Below are 3,440 nucleotides of genomic sequence, written 5' to 3'. Positions count from 1 at the left end.
CTACTCATTCTGGGGAGTTCAGTTGCATGAAAGAAGTCCAACTACATCAAAACTGTCATGCTGTGAGGAAGACCAAACAAAACATGTATGGAGTGGTCACATGACTCAGCTTCAATCTGACTGCAACTATATGGAAGAGTCCAAGTGAGAAGAGCCCAGACGAGCTCGGTCAACTCACACAGCTGTCAAAGATAAATTGTTATTTTAAAGTCACTATGTTTTTGGGTGGTGTATTACAGAGTGGGATAACCAAAAAGGTACTTTCAGGTCTAACATACTGTCATTTCTAAAAATGTGCTTCCAAGTTTTTCAACAGTACTATTTGTGATAGTCTATATTATGATACTTCTTCTGTGCTTTTCACAGGGAACATCGAATTTCCTAATGGAAGTTAATGACATAATATGATCTGACTTACATAACTTCTATTTGCAACTAACTTCACAGAATCAGCTTTGCTCCATAAGGTAAGACATAAAAGTAGTACTAGTATTAGTGGTAATAATAATAATAATAACTTATATAGTAGTATATAAAATATATATAAACATATTTTTGTAAATATATGTTTATATATATAAGTATATAATTAATAACTCATATAGTGAAATATATAATATATAAACATTCTATATATTGTAAAGTATAAATCTATATTCCTATAAAAGTAAAAACATAAGTATAAACATAAATATGCTATATATTTTATATATCTCACTATGAGTTATTATTAAGTATATAAAATGTGTATTAAACATGTAATCTCCCTGATAATAATGTGTAGTACTATCTTATTGCCATTTTATAGATGAGAAAACTGAAGCATAGAGAATTTAAGTAAATTGTTCAAGGTCAAACAAATGGGGGTGCTGGAGTTCAAACCCAAGAGTTTAGCTCTGAAGTTGTTACCCCATGGCCAATAAACTGGCAAGGTCTTTCAATAACCAATTAATTAATTGGTTCCCATGTTTGCCTCTGTATATAGTTTATTGCAGTGTTTCCCAAATCCTATTGATCATAAGAATCACTAGGAGAACTTTTTAAAACTAGAGATCCTTGAGCCTCAGCTGAGAAGTGATAAATCAAAATCTCCAATGGGAAAAATCCTAAATTTCTGTTGTTGATGTCGTTGGAATGGAAATATTCCATTTTATTTATTTTTTATTTTTTAACTTTCACTGCTAGCTTTATGGTGCAGAACGAGGGGTGAGAAGCAACTACACCTCAGGAAAATTCCCAGCGCCCTTGGAGAGACGCTGACTGAGATGCTCTACCCCATAAAGTCCTGCTATCTGGCTGGATAAAGAAAAGGGTAGGAACCATCAGCAGGGGCAGAATCTTCATTCTCTCACCCAGCAGGGGAAACGAGATGCTTCCAGCCTTCTGTGCTGCTCCCTATCGATATGGGAAGAGCAGGCCTAGCATCAGCTCATGCTCCCCCAGATGTTAGTTTTTGGGGCCAAGCACAAAGTCTTTTGGTGGCCCTCCACCACCGCTGTTCTGTCTGTCTGCTGTAGGGGAGCCAGGGAGGGGCTGCACTCCTAGGAGGGGGCTGGCCTCTAGATCTGGTTTGCCGCGTTTGGCCAGGTCTTCACTGTGAGCCTTGCGGATGTGGCGGTACAGGTCCCCTGACTGCGTGTAGCTGCGCAGCCAGTTGCGGCACTTGTAGGGTCGCTCACGTGTGTGCACTGTGGCATGTCGCCGTAGCGTGTAAGAGCATGAGAATTTCTTCCCACATGTCTTACAAGTAGGAACGTCTTCAGTAAAAATCCTAAAGCTTCCTGGGTCTGCTTCATACTCAGAAGGCAGGTAAAGAGGCTCATGCAGAGCTGGGGAAGCAGGCAGAGGTGAGTTCACCAGTCCTCGATGATACTGCCCTGGACCTGGCAGCAAATGGTAGGGCAGGTGAGGATCTGAGGGCAGGAAGTGGTCACTTGGCCCCACCTCCTCCGGTCCTGCTGCCCTTGGCTCCTCAAAAGCCTCTGGCTGAGGTGGCTGTCCACCATACATTGCTCCTGCAGGTGGGAACAGTCCCTCGGGACCCTGAGGCTGTTCCTCTGACGCGTCAGACTCCTCATCGGAAATCACAATAGCTTCTACTTTCACCTGGACCAGCTCAGCTTCCGCTGGGGCTGGAGCCTGGGATGGAACTGGGGCTGGGCCTGGGGCTGCAGCCGAAGTTGCAGGATACAAGGCTTGCAATGGTCCTCCAGTAGCCCTCGGTTCTATTACCCTCAGACCCTCAGAACCCACATCAAGGGGAACCAGTGGCTCCACTGAAACTGTTGGGAGGCCAGAAGAAAAGCAGTTTGCAGGTATAGGCTCTGTGGAGCTACTGGGGCTAGCAAGAGAGACATCAGCCACTGGTGGAGGAGGTGCCCGTAGATGAGGTGAATCAACCTCCACACCAGGCTATTTAGTGTCAGCCCCACCGGGGACTGGTGGCTCATCTGGAGGACAGCCAGTAGGTGAGGGAACAGCAGGGCCTTTCCATTCCCGTTTGCCCCAAGGGCCTGATGTCTCAGCAGATGCCAGCGAAGGGTGGGGGCCACGGGAAGTGGTGGACAAAAACTCCAAACTAGGGGGCTGTGAGTTGGTTTCTTCCTCCTTCTTGGTACTATCCGCTTCTACTAGGGCCCAGGCTTGCAGCCGCTGCTTGCACACTTTGACGATATCAGTCATATGCAAGTAGCTGGCAGCTGCCAGCACATCCTCCACAGGGGTATCTTCCCTCAGGACCAGCTGGCCAGCGTACGTAAAGTCCAGAAGCAAGCCAAAAGCTGGGGCTGTGACAATCTCATTGTGGATACACACCAGATCCCTCTTGTCTAGTTCCAGCTCATTGTAGAAAAGCTGGAAGAATGGGCTGCAGGAGGCCAGCACAGTCTGATGGGCCAAGAACTGGGTGTTACCCACCATCACAGTGCAGTCACAAAGGAAACCCTGGGACCGCTGCTCTCGGAGCCTCTGCAACAGCTGCTGGCTGTGTTGTGGGAACTCCATCGCACCCCACGAGGGGACCTAGAAAGGTCCCCACGAGTGGCTCCCCACCACTGATCAGCCACCGAGCGAACTCCACCGCTTTCCATTTTATATGTATACATACACCACACTTTCTTTATCCATTCATCCTTTGATGGACATTTAGATTGTTTCATGTCTTGGCTATTGTGAATAAGGCTACAATGATAAATATTGCATATATATATAGTGGGATTACTGGATCATATGGAAGTGCTATTCTTAACTTTCTGAGGAACCTTCACACTGTTTTCCATAGTGGCTATACCAGTTTACATTTCCACCAAGAGTGCACTAGGTTTCCCTTTTCTCTACATCCTAGCCAAAATTTCTTCTCTTTCCTTTTTTTGATAACAGACATTCCGAAAGGTGTGAGGTGATATTTCATTCTGATTTTGATTCCCATTTCTTCAATGATC

At 45.3% G+C, this 3,440-nt stretch overlaps 1 protein-coding gene across 1 annotated transcript; it reads right to left on the bottom strand.

The window, feature by feature from the left end:
* Nucleotides 1–1,446: 1,446 nt before the first annotated feature.
* LOC103563517 (zinc finger and BTB domain-containing protein 3-like) lies at nt 1,447–3,020 on the bottom strand. The gene is given in 1 exon segment (XM_008538933.2): nt 1,447–3,020. A coding segment is annotated over 1 exon segment (1,557 nt). The 5' UTR covers nt 3,004–3,020.
* Nucleotides 3,021–3,440: the final 420 nt, after the last annotated feature.

The sequence above is a fragment of the Equus przewalskii genome, chromosome X, assembly GCF_037783145.1.
Source record: "Equus przewalskii isolate Varuska chromosome X, EquPr2, whole genome shotgun sequence".
Classification (NCBI taxonomy): Eukaryota; Metazoa; Chordata; class Mammalia; order Perissodactyla; family Equidae; genus Equus; species Equus przewalskii.
The sequence above is the reverse complement of the archived record's forward strand: the minus strand, read 5'-3'. Positions and strand labels throughout refer to the sequence as shown.